The 16,388-nt window shown below is 49.3% G+C and overlaps 1 protein-coding gene across 1 annotated transcript in view; it reads left to right on the forward strand.

Moving 5' to 3' along the window:
* The window catches only part of LOC138648631 (polycystin-1-like protein 2), a 48,251-nt gene that overhangs the window by 14,555 nt on the left and 17,308 nt on the right, over positions 1-16,388 (forward strand). The window contains exons 16-28 of the mRNA XM_069738418.1: positions 571-750; positions 1,258-1,383; positions 1,513-1,676; positions 1,715-1,732; positions 2,605-2,727; positions 3,300-3,426; positions 4,754-4,885; positions 5,176-5,401; positions 5,810-6,000; positions 6,073-6,303; positions 6,414-6,515; positions 9,870-10,048; positions 10,433-10,579. Of these exons, the coding sequence (XP_069594519.1) occupies positions 571-750; positions 1,258-1,383; positions 1,513-1,676; positions 1,715-1,732; positions 2,605-2,727; positions 3,300-3,426; positions 4,754-4,885; positions 5,176-5,401; positions 5,810-6,000; positions 6,073-6,303; positions 6,414-6,515; positions 9,870-10,048; positions 10,433-10,579 (1,946 nt within the window). The remainder of the gene's footprint in view (positions 1-570; positions 751-1,257; positions 1,384-1,512; positions 1,677-1,714; positions 1,733-2,604; positions 2,728-3,299; positions 3,427-4,753; positions 4,886-5,175; positions 5,402-5,809; positions 6,001-6,072; positions 6,304-6,413; positions 6,516-9,869; positions 10,049-10,432; positions 10,580-16,388) is intronic.

The following is a 16,388-nucleotide window of genomic DNA, read 5'->3' on the forward strand; positions in this document are numbered from 1 at the left end:
ACAAGGAAAAACTGCAAATTGCAAAATCAATGAAAAACATTGTGGTTTCGTCAAAATCACAGCCAAAAATTGAGCATATTACCACGATTTAGAGGGACTGGCGTCAATTAGCCACAGCAGAAATTGACACTGGCTGATCAATTTTCTCTGCAGATTTTCTCTGTTGTGAAATATTACGTAGGGGATTTTCAGCACGCAAATCAGACAAAACAAAACAAAAATCAATGAGTGGGATCCATTGGTTAGCTCACCACCCCAGACCACCCATATTATAATCCACCCATATTATAATCCACCCATAGGCAGTTATCAGTGCTTCTATCAATTCCTGCGTGACCGTCACGTGACCAGGACAGATTTTTGGGGTCTATATTCCATGACTACAGGCAGAGATATTAAGGCAGAGCACAGATTAGATGATGATCTAACATTTCATCACTCACTGACTAATCACTGGTGCGGGGGGGGGGGGGGGGGGGAGGGAATTTACAAAGGATGTAAATCATGCTTGGCTGCCTTCCTATTGTCTATGGACCCTGCGCTCGTTATCAGATGCCCTTCTTTTTCCAGGTCAGATATGACGAGACGAGCACTGACAGCCTGGCATCGCTCCTTTCTGAGAGGTCAATGACGGAGGGGAGAGACAGTAGCTCACTGATTCAGCTGTACAAATCTGTGTCCTCTGTCCTCAACAGAGAGGTCCAGGGGGAAAACCACAATGTATCACTGCAGGCGGACAACAAAAAAGAGGTTTGATTGCCTAAAAATGGCTGCTTTACACCACTCCATCTGACACTCAGCATTGTGCTAGGCGATGCAAGGCTGCATGAAGCTGCTTGGCCAATGAAAAACTGTTTTCTTAAGATTCTGAAGCTGGCAGAATATAACTAGCCACGGTGCCCCTGCTTTACTCTGATGTTGTTTTTTTTTTTTTTGCATCAGTTCGGATCAGCAGTGCAGTCATGTTACTAGTCAGAACTGTCAATCATCAGGAGAAGCAAGCAGGAGGCAGGGGAGCTGTCAATCATCAGGAGAGGCAAGCAGGAGGCAGGGGAGCTGTGTGCTCCTGATGATAGAACCATTTTAAGCTTTTCTTTGCATCAGTTCAGATCAGCGGTGCAGCCTTGCTACTAGTCAAAACTGTCAATCATCAGAAGCAGCAAGCAGGAGGCAGGGGAGCTGTCAATCATCAGGAGCTGGAAGCATTTTAAGCTTTGGTCATATAATGAAATTGTGATATTTTCCACTCCACCATAGTTACGTGAAGTGATGATAACAGCGCTCTCTGCTGTTAATGTGACCACACTGCACACAGCCCTTGAGATGTCTGAGGTGCTGAAAGACATCACGATGAGAAGCGAGGAGCTGTCCTCATCGGCTCAGGTGAGACATATTCTAGGTAGAAGAAAAGGCATCGAGCCTCCTTCCATCAGAAGCCTTCTCATCTGCTAGGATATTACCTGGCACCAGAAGTGTGACAGTCCATACTGCTTTTGTATAATTTTATTCAAGGTGGAAGCCATCAGCGTGCTGAGAGACGTCAGCCAGTCCTTGCTGGCCATAAGCCACGAACAGGATCCGACAAAGGAAATCACTGCAAACTATCTGTTTAGCGCCATGAGTAACGTGCTGGAGGCCAGTGCACAGAACGGCTCAGCCAGCAGCAGGGTAAGTCCGCCATCGGTGGGAGAACGTGGCCACAACATCCAGTGAGACTGATGTCAGTACAAAGGTAAATGCACACAGGGTGGAAATGATGCTGAAAATTTCTACAAAAAAAAACTGCAGGAAAATCTGTAACAAATTGTATTTTTTTTCGCTGAAAAATAATAAAATAAAATGAAAAGCATTAGTTTAAAAGCCCCAACTGGTTGACTTTGCCTCATCACTTGGATTTGTTTGCAGATTCCCTTGAATTTAATTGGGAAAATCTGCTCCAAATTCAGCGCAGAATTTTGTTAAAATTTCATCCACTTGTCTCGTCTGCACATAAAAAATCTGCAGCATTTCTGCGATGTGTGCATTTACTTCTAAAACGGGGGCTGGCATCGGATTGGTTGCCGTATGCAGTTCCTTAAGTGTTCCTTTGCGGTGGTTTGGCTAAATCTTACCTATTGTCCCATTCCAAGCAGTAGAGGACATTTTACAGAATGTCAAAGGGGTTTTCTGTCTCTGGGCAAACGATCGTGCTCTTGCCGAATACTTTCAATGTGTAATACGCACACTGTTAGGATTCAGCTCCGCTGGCCGGATCAGGAGGTCATCACGTCAGCGGATGATAAACAAGTTGGTTCTCAACTGCAGTTCTGCAAATCGCATCCTTGTAGTCCCATGATGGACGAACACTCAAACACCAGGCGAAGCTGGATCCTAACAGTGTGCGTATTACACATTGTAAGTATCCAGCAAATTCCTCTGCTTTCCGAACATTTACCCTGCGATAAAAAAAATGCTATGAAATCATTGGTGGGATTGAACAATCGAGGCCCTCACATGATCATTTTTACTTAATTTTTGCATATTATTACATCTCATTACATGCTTTTGTTAATGCCTTACGCATCATTAATGTGCGCACTCACTGCGTCCTTTCTTTCCATAGAGTACAGTGTCGCTCCATTTACTCAACACTGTAGAAAATCTGCAGAGCGCATTACTGGTGGGGAAACTACCAGACAACGAACCCATGATACTGACGGCTCCAGCTGCCACCATGTATATCAATAGGTATGGTGTTTTATTTCCAGGCAAAGGTGCAATTTAATCAACTTTCATTTACATAGGAAATGCTACACATTTCCTTAAAAAGCTCAATTATGTTCCTAATTTTCAGTATTTAAAGGATATGGATTCATTTTTTTTGTAAATAATTTATGTATTTTGGGCAAAAAATATTTTTTTCAGTTGGGTTTCATTACACATTTGGCTTTAAGACTCTGCGCATGAAGTGTGTAACTCTTTTTTTTTTTTTTTTCTGGACTCATCTGTACTGATTTATTATTACACGACCCCATCTAAGTTGTGCTGAGCTTTGGTGTGGTCATAAGTCCGCTGCACTCAGAACGAACTCGCTAGCGACTTCTCAGTTAACTCCTTCTGCAGCCAGCGAGGTGCATCGAAACAAGGAGCTTCCAAAAAGCCAAATGGTGCAAATATTTTTTAGTGAATTGCAAAAATGATTGCCCCACAAAGGTGTCCATAGTCCTTAGACCCTGTTCACACTTTATGTATGATAACATTTTCCGCCCTGTTTGGAAAAATTGGAAAATTGGATTTACTATTCTGTATTTTGTTAACAGGCTGCAGTCTGACCAGGTGGAGAGAGCATCGGTGAATATTCCAGATTCTAGCACTGCAGCGTTCACCCTTCCATCACTATCGTCTCTGAACCTTCCGATGGGCGACGCTGAGGCTCTAGATCTTCGGGCAAGTGTAACGTCACGTGGTAAAACACACCCAACATGTCTGTAAAGTGTAAAAAAAAGGCATATTTTGGAAATATCAAGGCAGCTCTTTCTGAATTTGAAGTGAGGGCATGACCGTCTCATTAATGTTCAATGTTTTCCAAGAGTTTTTCTAACCTTTCTAAGTTATTTCTGTATAGATCTATCGCCATCTAGTGGAACGTTAAGGTACAGCAAGAATTGATAACTTGTCTAAAACTTATCAAAATGTTGTAATGTGCATTTAATTCTGTAGATAATGTCATCTCATAGAGTTATCAAACAATTTTACTACAAATTTCATAGAGATCTATTCACACAACATGGCGTGTACTAAACCTTTATTTATTATTTATCGTTATTTTGTCCAGTATGAAAAGTTTTGAAACTTTGAAAATCATTTTATTTGATGATTTGTCTTCATTCATGTAAAAAAAATAAATTGTATTTAAGTGGCTTCCAAACCCCTACTAATCCCCAGTCTATCTGCTGCCATCAGCAGCATTTATATCAGGATGGTACTCAGTAGGAGTACAGATGATGGCAGTGATAAGAACAGTGTTGCGGTTATAAGAACAATCTCCTGCAGTTGATTTTCCGCAGTGATAGTGAGACACTGCACTGGAGTACAGATGATGACAGTGAAGGGTCAGCACCCATCACTGCCATCATCTGTACTCCATATGTTCACTGCCATCATCTGTACTCCATATGTTCACTGCCATCATCTGTACTCCATATGTTCACTGCCATCATCTGTACTCCATATGTTCACTGCCATCATCTGTACTCCATATGTTCACTGCCATCATCTGTACTCCATATGTTCACTGCCATCATCTGTACTCCATATGTTCACTGCCATCATCTGTACTCCATATGTTCACTGCCATCATCTGTACTCCATATGTTCACTGCCATCATCTGTACTCCATATGTTCACTGCCATCATCTGTACTCCATATGTTCACTGCCATCATCTGTACTCCATATGTTCACTGCCATCATCTGTACTCCATATGTTCACTGCCATCATCTGTACTCCATATGTTCACTGCCATCATCTGTACTCCATATGTTCACTGCCATCATCTGTACTCCATATGTTCACTGCCATCATCTGTACTCCATATGTTCACTGCCATCATCTGTACTCCATATGTTCACTGCCATCATCTGTACTCCATATGTTCACTGCCATCATCTGTACTCCATATGTTGGGAAAATGACTGGGAAAAGCTGTGTTTTGGCAGCCACTTACATGCACTTTCTTTGCGTCCTTTGTTTTATCATTCCCTTTCTATTCCAGATGGTGAGCTTTGCAGTGAATCCGTTCTCCCCTAGTGGCACCATTGACATTGGCGGAACCATAGGGGGACTGAGCCTGACCAGCACAAATGGATCTGTTATCCCTGTAAAGGATCTCGCTGAATACATAGAGGTGAAGAATGGTTCCCTTCTTTATTCATTTCCTATAGTTAATAGTGATGAGTTAACGTGCTGTGATAAGGTGTTATCTGAGCATGCTCGGGTGCTAACCGAGGGTCTGCAGCGTGCTCGAAAGGTATGTTCGACAGCTTCCACTCATGCATTTCCCCAGACTGTAGAGTCGAGGGATTCTTGGTAGTTGGTGCAGCATTTGAGGGGTTCTAGCCTACGTCCATGTTCTCTGAGACCTTTTTAGTTTTACAAATGTAATATCATACCTTATTAAAGTTCTCCCCCCCCCAGATCATATTACCCAGGGAGCCAATGGCGGACGGAGAGAAGAGCACGCTGTCCCTGGCGAACGTATCATCCCTCCTGGTGAACGTCACGTCGCCCCATTATCCGCTCGTCATCCATTTGGAGCCCAGCGAGGACATGTCTTTGATATTGTACCTGGGGTATGAATATCATCCCAACGAGACCAACTATGATATCAGCACTCGGCTCCCGGATGGACGGTATCCCGGAGGTAGGATTTAAAGGGAAGGTGTTATAAAAGCATTTTGTGTTTAAAGGGGTTGACCTGGTTCACCAGGTCTCTGTTTTTTTTTTTCTTTACAGGCTACAGTGGTGATTTTACAGCTGACCGCTGCAGCCAATCACTGGATTCAGTGGCCATCTATGTTGGCAACAGCGCTGAGCCCAGTGATTGTCTGCAGTGGTCACATTTGCTGTAGTAGTGATGTTATGGCCGTCACTTGTAGTGAGTACAGCCCAAAACATCCATGAGAAATCCAGTACCTGTGAAAGTTGGAGGTCTTGTTAAAGTCGCCCCCAAAAATGCAATATAAAGCAATCAAAATGTCAAATGTACCCCCAAAACAATGCACGGAGCACGATCCCGCCATTACTAACCATTCTGACATTTCTCCCCAAGATAGCGTGTATTCCTGGGTGATAGACCCCGAGGAGCTTTATGGGGTAGGCAGCTACTACCTCTCTATAAGGGCGGCGGTGGAGGAAGATGTCCTCTCCCTATCCTCTGTATCTGTATCGGTCGCCTGCTTCGCTTCCCAGTGTGTGTTCTGGGACGAGACCAGTCAGGAATGGAATAAGACCGGCTGTCATGTAAGTAGATATGAGATATTAGTCAAATAAGTTTGGGAAAAATAAATAACGTGGAGTATTACATTGTTTTAGGTCGGCCCTAAGACTACTCCCCATAGCATCCAGTGTCTCTGCACCCATCTGACCTTCTTTGGAAGCTCCTTTATCGTCATGCCTAATGCTTTGGATGTGAGCAGAACAATCGAGCTTTTTGCTACTTTTGTGGACAACCCCGTGGTGGTGACCACCGTTGGGTGCATCGCTCTTATCTATGTGCTGTTGTTGATTTGGGCCAGGAGAAAAGATATCCAGGATAATGCCAAGGTCGGTAGCTGTAAGAACTAATATCATCTTGTAAAGGGTATATATGGGTTGGTGAACCTCCAGGTCTGGATATAATTCTAATAAAGAACATCCATGCTGTTCTGAACCAGGTGAAGATCATAGCTCTGGAGGATAATGACCCATTGGCCCAATATCGGTATCTGGTGACTGTATTCACCGGCCATCGAAGAGGAGCTGCAACCTCATCTAAGGTCTGTAAGAAGGACACTGGATCCTCTTAACTCAGTCATTTAAGGATATGGAAGCCTTTGACATGAAAAGAAAAATGATTGTTATATAAATTGTTAATACAATTTGTGCACTGTTCATTTAATTTATTTTCAGGCTCCCAGATTTGCAGCTTGCAGCCTGATCCAAGTATCAGAATTTTTCTCTTGTAGGAGTGTATTTTCCAGTAATATAGGCTGGATGTGAGATCTGTCTCACTCCTAGTAATATAGGCTGAATGTGAGATCTGTATCTTTCCCAGTAGTATAGGCTGAATGTGAGATCTGTATCTCTCCCAGTAATAGAGGCTGAATGTGAGATCTGTATTTCTCCCAGTAATATAGCCTGAATGTGAGCTCTGTGTCTCTCACAGTAATATAGGCTGAATGTGAAATCTGTGTCTCTCCCAGTAGTATAGGCTGAATGTGAGATCTGTATCTCTCCCAGTAATAGAGGCTGGATGTGAGATCTGTCTCTCTCCCAGTAATATAGGCTAAATGTGAGCTCTGTGTCTCTCACAGCAATATAGGCTAAATGTGAAATCTGTGTCTCTCACAGTAATATAGGCTGAATGTGAGATCTGTGTATCTCCCAGTAATATAGCCTGAATGTGAGCTCTGTGTCTCTCCCAGTAATATAGCCTGAATGTGAGATCTGTGTATCTCCAAGTAATATAGCCTGAATGTGAGATCTGTGTCTCTCACAGTAATATAGGCTGAATGTGAGATCTGTGTATCTCCCAGTAATATAGCCTGAATGTGACATCTGTGTCTCTCCCAGTTATATAGGCTGAATGTGAGATCTGTGTATCTCCCAGTAATATAGCCTGAATGTGACATCTGTGTCTCTCACAGTAATATAGCCTGAATGTGAGCTCTGTGTCTCTCCCAGTAATATAGCCTGAATGTGAGATCTGTGTCTCTCACAGTAATATAGCCTGAATGTGAGCTCTGTGTCTCTCCCAGTAATATAGCCTGAATGTGAGATCTGTGTCTCTCACAGTAATATAGGCTGAATGTGAGATCTGTGTATCTCCCAGTAATATAGCCTGAATGTGAGATCTGTGTCTCTCACAGTAATATAGGCTGAATGTGAGATCTGTGTATCTCCCAGTAATATAGCCTGAATGTGACATCTGTGTCTCTCCCAGTTATATAGGCTGAATGTGAAATCTGTCTCTCTCCCAGTAATATAGGCTGAATGTGAAATCTGTCTCTCTCCCAGTAATATAGGCTGAATGTGAAATCTGTCTCTCTCCCAGTAATATAGGCCGAATGTGACATTTGTGTCTCTCACAGTAATATAGGCTGAATGTGACGTCTGTGTCTCTCCAAGTAATACAGGCTGAATGTGACATCTGTGTCTCTCTCAGTAATATAGGCTGAAGGTGAAATTTGTCTCTCTCCCAGTAATATAGGCTGAATGTGAAATCTGTGTGTCTCACAGTAATATAGGCTGAATGTGAGATCTGTCTCTCTCCCAGTAATATAGGCTGAATGTGACATTTGTGTCTCTCACAGTAATATAGGCTGAATGTGACGTCTGTGTCTCTCCCAGTAATACAGGCTGAATGTGACGTCTGTGTCTCTCCCAGTAATATAGGCTACTCTCCCAGTAATATAGGCTAGATGTGAGATCTGTCTCTCTCCCAGTAATGCAGGCTGAATGCGATATCTGTGTCTCTTCCAGTAATATAGGCTGGCGTGAGATCTGTATCTCTCCCAGTAATATAGGCTGGATGTAAGATCTGTGTCTCTCCCAGTAATATAGGCTAAATGTGAGATCTGTCTCTCTCCCAGTAGTATAGGCTCAATGTGACATCTGTGTCTCTCCCAGTAATATCGGCTGAATGTGAGATCTGTGTCTCTCCCAGTAATATAGGCAGAAAATGAGATCTGTATCTCTCCTAGTAATATAGGCTGAAATTGAGATCTGTATCACTTCCAGTAATATATGCTGAATGTGAAATCTGTGTCTCTCCCAGTAATATAGGCTCAGTGTGAGCTCCGTTTCTCTCCCAGTAATGTAGGCTGAATGTGAAATATGTGTCTCTCCCAGTAATACAGGCTGAATTTGAGAACTGTGTCACTTTCAGTAATATAGACTGGTGTGAGATCTGTATATCACCCAGTAATATAGGCTGAATTTGAGATCTGTGTTTCTTCCAGTAATGTGAATGTGAAATCTGTATCTCTCCCAGTAATATAGGCTGAGTGTGAGCTCCGTTTCTCTCCCAGTAATGTAGGGTAAATGTGATATATGTGTCTCTCCCAGTAATATAGGCTGGTGTGAGATCTGTATCTCTCCCAGTAATATAGGCTGGATGTAAGATCTGTGTCTTTCCAAGTAATATAGGCTGGATGTGAGATCTGTGTCTCTCACAGTAATATAGGCAGAATGTGAGATCTGTGTCTCTCCCAGTAATATAGGCTGGATGTGAGATCTGTATTCTCTCCCAGTAATATAGGCTAGATGTGAGATCTGTATTCTCTCCCAGTAATATAGGCTGAATGTGAGATCTGTCTCTCCCAGTAATATAGGCTGAATGTGAGATCTGTCTTTCCCAGTAATATAGGCTGAATGTGAGATCTGTCTCTCCCAGTAATATAGGCTGAATGTGAGATCTGTGTCTCTCCCAGTAATATTGGCTGGATGTGAGATCTGTATTCTCTCCCAGTAATATAGGCTGAATGTGAGATCTGTCCCTCCCAATAATATAGGCTGAATGTGAGATCTGTCTCTCCCAGTAATATAGGCTGAATGTGGGATCTGTCTCTCCCAGTAATATAGGCAGAATGTGACATCTGTGTCTCTTCCAATAAATATAGGCTGAATGCGAGCTATGTATCTCTCTAAGTAATATAGACTGGATGTACAGTCTATGTGAATCTAGGTTGTTGCCATCTTCATTAACGCTCAGCACAGCTTCTATACTGCACCTACGGTATTTTCATTTCATGTGCTTTCCTCCTTGTCTATTGCCTGTTTTCTCTGCCCTCCCTGAGATACTGTCTCCCCTCTCCACTGCGGATCTGTGTACAACCTTCTCCTTCATGATACCTCTCATTACACTGATATGAGGCAGGTGAAAACAGAGAGAGCAGTCAGGAGCAGGCGCACTGATGGAGTTGTATCATTTTTGCAAAGCATTTAGCTAGATGAAGCACTCACAGACACTTTGCAGTCGCAAAATGCTGAAATTTTTTTAATGAAGAATATTTAGGAAGTTACTTTTGCATTTAGGAAGTAAATGAACAATTTAAAAAAATTCTGTGCAAGGAATCCTGTTCCCGAAGTTTGCTGTGAACAAACAAACTGTGCTTTATTCTCTCTTGTAGGTCACGTTAACACTCTTTGGCTCTGATGGAGAGAGTGAACCCCATCACTTGTGTGATCCAGATGGCGTTGTTTTTGAACGTGGAGGCTCTGATGTTTTCTTGATGACAACTTTATTGCCTCTTGGAGAAGTGCAGCGTATAAGACTTTGGCATGACAACTCCGGAGATAAGCCTTCATGGTAAGAATCAGCTTTACATATAGGTTCTCATACACATTAGATAATTATTGTGGGACTAGCTGACTATTTAGCATGTGTGGGGTGACAACAGGTGTCAGGAGACAGAAGGATCAGGCATATTGGATATCAGTATGCCTGATCTGTTTTGCAGGAGATAAGCTGCTGTGTGAGTTGTCTGACATCAACTTATTCTCTTGTCTCAATTCACATTCTGCTGAGCGCCCAGCAAAACTGTAACGTTAAGTAGAATAGCCATGTCCAGCCTACGGCTTTACTTTACTGGCAGCCATGACTGATGACATAAAGGCTGGCCATGCACCTTCCGACTTCAGATGCACGTGTGGTTCAGCTGGGCATACATCTACTTCATCTTTGTTCTTACAGGTATGTGAACAGAGTGTTGGTGCATGATGTGGAGATGGATCAGCGGTGGTGCTTCCTGTGTAATTCCTGGCTTTCCATCGAGGTTGGAGAATGTGTGTTGGATAAGGAGTTCAGTGTCGCCACTGAGGAGGATATGAAGCAGTTTAGGTAACAACTAATCCAAAAGAGTTAATATTATTGGGAATTTTTAAATATGTTTTAGGAGCTTGAAGTCTGAGCAGATCGTTGAGGGACCGGGTCCATAGACCTCAACCGATTGCTCAAAAGACTTCTTTGAAGTGCACAGCTCAGGAGACAGGAGTGTGCGCGGCTCAGGAGACAGGAGTGTGCACGGCTCAGGAGACAGGAGTGTGCACGGCTCAGGAGACAGAAGTGTGCACGGCTCAGGAGACAGGAGTGTGCACGGCTCAGGAGACAGAAGTGCGCACGGCTCAGGAATCAGGAGTATACGTGGCTCAGGAGACAGGAGTGTGCACGGCTCAGGAGACAGGAGTATGCGCGGCTCAGGAGACAGGAGTGTGCACGGCTCAGGACACAGGAGTGTGCACGGCTCAGGAGACAGGAGTGTGCACGGCTCAGGAGACAGGAGTATGCGCGGCTCAGGAGACAGGAGTGTGCACGGCTCAGGAGACAGGAGTGTGCACGGCTCAGGAGACAGAAGTGTGCACGGCTCAGGAGACAGGAGTGTGCACGGCTCAGGAGACAGAAGTGCGCACGGCTCAGGAATCAGGAGTATACGTGGCTCAGGAGACAGGAGTGTGCACGGCTCAGGAGACAGGAGTATGCGCGGCTCAGGAGACAGGAGTGTGCACGGCTCAGGACACAGGAGTGTGCACGGCTCAGGAGACAGGAGTGTGCACGGCTCAGGAGACAGGAGTGTGCACGGCTCAGGAGACAGGAGTGTGCACGGCTCAGGAGACAGGAGTGTGCACGGCTCAGGAGACAGAAGTGTGCACGGCTCAGGAGACAGGAGTGTGCACGGCTCAGGAGACAGAAGTGCGCACGGCTCAGGAATCAGGAGTATACGTGGCTCAGGAGACAGGAGTGTGCACGGCTCAGGAGACAGGAGTGTGCGCGGCTCAGGAGACAGGAGTGTGCACGGCTCAGGAGACAGGAGTGTGCGCGGCTCAGGACACAGGAGTGTGCACGGCTCAGGAGACAGGAGTGTGCACGGCTCAGGAGACAGGAGTGTGCACGGCTCAGGAGACAGAAGTGTGCACGGCTCAGGAGACAGGAGTGTGCACGGCTCAGGAGACAGGAGTGTGCACGGCTCAGGAGACAGAAGTGCGCACGGCTCAGGAATCAGGAGTATACGTGGCTCAGGAGACAGGAGTGTGCACGGCTCAGGAGACAGGAGTATGCGCGGCTCAGGAGACAGGAGTGTGCGCGGCTCAGGAGACAGGAGTGTGCACGGCTCAGGACACAGGAGTGTGCACGGCTCAGGAGACAGGAGTGTGCGCGGCTCAGGAGACAGGAGTGTGCACGGCTCAGGAGACAGGAGTGTGCACGGCTCAGGAGACAGGAGTGTGCGCGGCTCAGGAGACAGGAGTGTGCGCGGCTCAGGAGACAGGAGTATGCGCGGCTCAGGAGACAGGAGTGTGCGCGGCTCAGGAGACAGGAGTGTGCGCGGCTCAGGAGACAGGAGTGTGCACGGCTCAGGAGACAGGAGTGTGCGCGGCTCAGGAGACAGGAGTGTGCACAGCTCAGGAGAAAGGAGTGCGCACGGCTCAGGAGACAGGAGTGTGCGCGGCTCAGGAGACAGGAGTGTGCACGGCTCAGGAGACAGGAGTGTGCGCGGCTCAGGAGACAGGAGTGTGCACGGCTCAGGAGACAGGAGTGTGCACGGCTCAGGAGACAGGAGTGTGCGCGGCTCAGGAGACAGGAGTGTGCGCGGCTCAGGAGAAAGGAGTGCGCACGGCTCAGGAGACAGGAGTGTGCGCGGCTCAGGAGACAGGAGTGCACACAGCTCAGGAGACAGGAGTGCGCACAGCTCAGGAGACAGGAGTGTGCACAGCTCAGGAGACAGGAGTGTGCGCGGCTTAGAAGACAGGAGTGTGCGCGGCTCAGGAGACAGGAGTGTGCACAGCTCAGGAGACAGGAGTGTGCGCGGCTTAGAAGACAGGAGTGTGCGCGGCTCAGGAGACAGGAGTGTGCATGGCTCAGAAGACAGGAGCCACACCTTAGGAGACAGGAGTGCACAGCTCAGGAGACAGGAGTGTGCGCGGCTCAGGAGACAGGAGTGCACAGCTCTGGAGTCAGGAGTGTGCGCGGCTCAGGAGTCAGGAGTGCACACAGCTCAGGAGTCAGGAGTGCACAGCTCAGGAGTCAGGAGTGTGCGTGGCTCAGGAGTCAGGAGTGCACACAGCTCAGGAGACAGGAGTGTGCGCGGCTGAGGAGACAGGAGTGTGCGCGGCTCAGGAGGGTGGAGTGCACAGCTCAGGAGACAGGAGTGTGCACCGCTCAGGAGACAGGAGTCCCAGCTCAGGAGACAGGAGTGCACACAGCTCAGGAGACAGGAGTGTGCACGGCTCAGGAGACAGGAGTGCGCACAGCTCAGGAGACAGGAGTGTGCACAGCTCAGGAGACAGGAGTGTGCGCGACTCAGGAGACAGGAGTGTGCACGGCTGAGGAGACAGGAGTGTGCGCGGCTCAGGAGGCTGGAGTGCACAGCTCAGGAGACAGGAGTGTGCACCGCTCAGGAGACAGGAGTCCCAGCTCAGGAGACAGTGCGCACAGCTCAGGAGACAGGAGTGTGCACGGCTCAGGAGACAGGAGTGTGCACGGCTCAGGAGACAGGAGTGTGCACGGCTCAGGTGACAGGAGTGTGCGCGGCTCAGGAGAAAGGAGTGCGCACGGCTCAGGAGACAGGAGTGCGCGCAGCTGAGGAGTCAGGAGTATGCGCGGCTCAGGAGACAGGAGTGCACAGCTCAGGAGACAGGAGTGCACACAGCTCAGGAGGCAGGAGTCACAGCTCAGGAGACAGGAGTCACAGCTCAGGAGACAGGAGTGCACACAGGTCAGGAGACAGGAGTGCACAGCTCAGGAGACAGGAGTGCGCACAGCTCAGGAGTCATGAGTATGCACGGCTCAGGAGACAGAAGTGCGCACGGCTCAGGAATCAGGAGTATACGTGGCTCAGGAGAAAGGAGTGTGCGCGGCTCAGGAGAAAGGAGTGCGCACGGCTCAGGAGACAGGAGTGTGCGTGGCTCAGGAGACAGGAGTCTGCACGGCTCAGGAGACAGGAGTGTGCGCGGCTCAGGAGACAGGAGTGTGCGCTGCTCAGGAGAAAGGAGTGCGCACGGCTCAGGAGACAGGAGTGCGCACAGCTGAGGAGTCAGGAGTATGCGCGGCTCAGGAGGCAGGAGTGCACACAGCTCAGGAGACAGGAGTGCACACAGCTCAGAAGACAGGAGTGCACACAGCTCAGGAGACAGGAGTGCGCACAGCTCAGGAGACAGGAGTGTGCACAGCTCAGGAGACAGGAGTGTGCGCGGCTTAGAAGACAGGAGTGTGCGCGGCTCAGGAGACAGGAGTGTGCACAGCTCAGGAGACAGGAGTGTGCGCGGCTTAGAAGACAGGAGTGTGCGCGGCTCAGGAGACAGGAGTGTGCATGGCTCAGAAGACAGGAGCCACACCTTAGGAGACAGGAGTGCACAGCTCAGGAGACAGGAGTGTGCGCGGCTCAGGAGACAGGAGTGCACAGCTCTGGAGTCAGGAGTGTGCGCGGCTCAGGAGTCAGGAGTGCACACAGCTCAGGAGTCAGGAGTGCACAGCTCAGGAGTCAGGAGTGTGCACGGCTCAGGAGTCAGGAGTGCACACAGCTCAGGAGACAGGAGTGTGCGCGGCTCAGGACACAGGAGTGTGCACGGCTGAGGAGACAGGAGTGTGCGCGGCTCAGGAGGGTGGAGTGCACAGCTCAGGAGACAGGAGTGTGCACCGCTCAGGAGACAGGAGTCCCAGCTCAGGAGACAGGAGTGCACACAGCTCAGGAGACAGGAGTGTGCACGGCTCAGGAGACAGGAGTGCGCACAGCTCAGGAGACAGGAGTGTGCACAGCTCAGGAGACAGGAATGTGCACAGCTCAGGAGACAGGAGTGTGCGCGACTCAGGAGACAGGAGTGTGCACGGCTGAGGAGACAGGAGTGTGCGCGGCTCAGGAGGCTGGAGTGCACAGCTCAGGAGACAGGAGTGTGCACCGCTCAGGAGACAGGAGTCCCAGCTCAGGAGACAGTGCGCACAGCTCAGGAGACAGGAGTGTGCACGGCTCAGGAGACAGGAGTGTGCACGGCTCAGGAGACAGGAGTGTGCACGGCTCAGGTGACAGGAGTGTGCGCGGCTCAGGAGAAAGGAGTGCGCACGGCTCAGGAGACAGGAGTGCGCGCAGCTGAGGAGTCAGGAGTATGCGCGGCTCAGGAGACAGGAGTGCACAGCTCAGGAGACAGGAGTGCACACAGCTCAGGAGGCAGGAGTCACAGCTCAGGAGACAGGAGTCACAGCTCAGGAGACAGGAGTGCACACAGGTCAGGAGACAGGAGTGCACAGCTCAGGAGACAGGAGTCACAGCTCAGGAGACAGGAGTGCACAGCTCAGGAGGCAGGAGTGCGCACGGCTCAGGAGACAGGAGTGCGCACAGCTCAGGAGACTGGTGTGCACAGCTCAGGAGGCAGGAGTGCGCACGGCTCAGGAGACAGGAGTGCGCACAGCTCAGGAGGCAGGAGTCACAGCTCAGGAGACAGGAGTGCACAGCTCAGGAGTGTGCACGGCTCAGGAGTCAGGAGTGCACACAACTCAGGAGACAGGAGTCACAGCTCAGGAGACAGGAGTCACAGCTCAGGAGACAGAAGTGCACAGCTCAGGAGGCAGGATTGCGCACGGCTCAGGAGGCAGGAGTGCGCACAGCTCAGGAGGCAGGAGTGCGCATGGCTCAGGAGACAGGAGTGCACAGCTCAGGAGACAGGAGTGCACAGCTCAGGAGACAGGAGTCACAGCTCAGGAGACAGAAGTCACAGCTCAGGAGACAGAAGTGCACAGGTCAGGAGGCAGGAGTCACAGCTCAGGAGCCAGGAGTCACAGCTCAGGAGACAGGAGTGCACAGCTCAGGAGACAGGAGTGTGCACAGCTCAGGAGACAGGAGTGCGCACAGCTCAGGAGACAGGAGTGCGCACGGCTCAGGGGGCAGGAGTGCGCACGGCTCAGGGGGCAGGAGTGCACAGCTCAGGAGACAGGAGTCACAGCTCAGGAGGCAGGAGTGCACAGCTCAGGAGACAGGAGTCACAGCTCAGGAGACAGGAGTCACAGCTCAGGAGACAGGAGTGCACAGCTCAGGAGGCAGGAGTGCGCACGGCTCAGGAGACAGGAGTCACAGCTCAGGAGACATGAGTGCACAGCTCAGGAGACAGGAGTGCGCACAGCTCAGGAGGCAGGAGTGTGCATGGCTCAGGAGGCAGGAGTGCACAGCTCAGGAGACAGGAGTCACAGCTCAGGAGGCAGGAGTGCACAGCTCAGGAGACAGGAGTCACAGCTCAGGAGACAGGAGTCACAGCTCAGGAGACAGGAGTGCACAGCTCAGGAGGCAGGAGTGCGCACGGCTCAGGAGACAGGAGTCACAGCTCAGGAGACATGAGTGCACAGCTCAGGAGACAGGAGTGCGCACAGCTCAGGAGACAGGAGTGCACAGCTCAGGAGACAGGATTGCACAGCTCAGGAGACAGGAGTGCGCACGGCTCAGGAGACAGGAGTGCACAGCTCAGGAGACAGGATTGCACAGCTCAGGAGACAGGAGTGCGCACGGCTCAGGAGACAGGAGTCACAGCTCAGGAGACATGAGTGCACAGCTCAGGAGGCAGGAGTGTGCATGGCTCAGGAGACAGGAGTGCACAGCTCAGGAGACAGGAGTGCACAGCTCAGGAGACAGGAGTGCACAGCTCAGGAGACAGGAGTGCACAGCTCAGGAGAC

This window comes from Ranitomeya imitator, chromosome 9, assembly GCF_032444005.1.
Source record: "Ranitomeya imitator isolate aRanImi1 chromosome 9, aRanImi1.pri, whole genome shotgun sequence".
Lineage (NCBI taxonomy): Eukaryota > Metazoa > Chordata > Amphibia > Anura > Dendrobatidae > Ranitomeya > Ranitomeya imitator.